The sequence below is a fragment of the Tupaia chinensis genome, unplaced genomic scaffold (genome assembly GCF_000334495.1).
Source record: "Tupaia chinensis unplaced genomic scaffold, TupChi_1.0 Scaffold149184_1, whole genome shotgun sequence".
Classification (NCBI taxonomy): domain Eukaryota; kingdom Metazoa; phylum Chordata; class Mammalia; order Scandentia; family Tupaiidae; genus Tupaia; species Tupaia belangeri.
In genome coordinates this window covers 1557767-1558847 of record NW_006209032.1, presented here as the reverse complement: position 1 = coordinate 1558847, position 1081 = coordinate 1557767, and the positions used below count along the sequence as shown (strand labels likewise).

At 66.1% G+C, this 1081-nt stretch overlaps 1 protein-coding gene across 1 annotated transcript in view; it reads left to right on the top strand.

The window, feature by feature from the left end:
* The window catches only part of ATRIP (ATR interacting protein), a gene marked incomplete in the record, with an annotated part of 20861 nt that extends 20094 nt beyond the window's left edge, over positions 1-767 (top strand). The window contains 2 exon segments of the mRNA XM_027769305.1: positions 41-206; positions 619-767. Coding sequence (XP_027625106.1) covers positions 41-206; positions 619-686 — 234 coding nt within the window.
* Between the last annotated feature and the right edge of the window lie 314 nt (positions 768-1081).

The window sequence follows — 1081 nt, the reverse complement described above, 5'->3', positions numbered from 1 at the left end:
GCGGAGGGCAGGGGGGCCCCCGAGGACCACGCAGCAGAAGCGGACGGTGCGCTGCGTGCGGGACACGGTGCTGCTGCTGCACGGCCTGTCCCAGAAGGACAAGCTCTTCTCAGTGCACTGCGTGGAGGCCCTGCACCAGTACGACCAGGTGATGCCAGGGGTCGGCATGCTCATCCGAGGGCTCCCTGACGTGACGGACTGTGAAGGTGAGCAGCAGGGCCGCCTGCCCTGCCCTGCCCTGCCCCTGGCCACCCCTGGGTCCTCCCTGACGTTCCTTTCACAGACAGCCACCTGCCGGCTCTCCTCCACTGCCCTCCTCCCTGCCCTGCAGCCTCTCTGGCCCAGAGACGCTCGCTGTCCCACTGCTGTGCTTCTCTGAGCCTGTCGGGCTGCCTTTTGCTCCCATCGGTTGAGTCCGTCTGGCAGAGCCACGGCTTTTCCAGAACCATCCCTGTCTGAATTGCCTTTGTGTCACTTTGCTTGCAGTAGCTGAGGGAGCGAGGCCTGGGCGTGGAAGGGACTGGTTAGTTCCTGCGGGTTCGGGGGAGGGACGGGGGGGCCTCCCCCAGCCCAGCACCGTCGGGCCTTCACCATAGAACCCTCTTCTTCTTGGCCCAGAGGCAGCCCTGGATGACCTCTGTGCCGTGGAGGCCGACGCGGACGATCCAGAGATGGACTGCGGCTAAGGCCGGAGGGTGGCACCACCCGCCGTGCCCGTGGCTCATTAAAGCAGTGGCCGTGGCCAGTGGCCGCCTGGCATGCCCGCAGCCTTGTGTTTCCTGAGTCGGATCTTTAGGCCCCGGTGTGGGGGATGGAGCAGGGCTGGATCCTGGGAGGCTGAACTGTCTTCCTGTCCCTATGGTAACGAATCTGGAGGACAGCCCTGCCCTGCAAGGAATCACCCTGAGTCACCGCTTGGGGCTGGGGCCATGGGAAGAAGCCATTGTGTGGCAGGGGAGGAGGTCCCGGGGCCCTGGCCCAACCAGGAAAGCCTGGGAAAGTGGGGCCCAGGGCTGGGCGCAAAGGGCTACCACAGGGCTGCGGGGGTGGGGGGGATAGGGCTCGAGACCTGGAGCTGGCG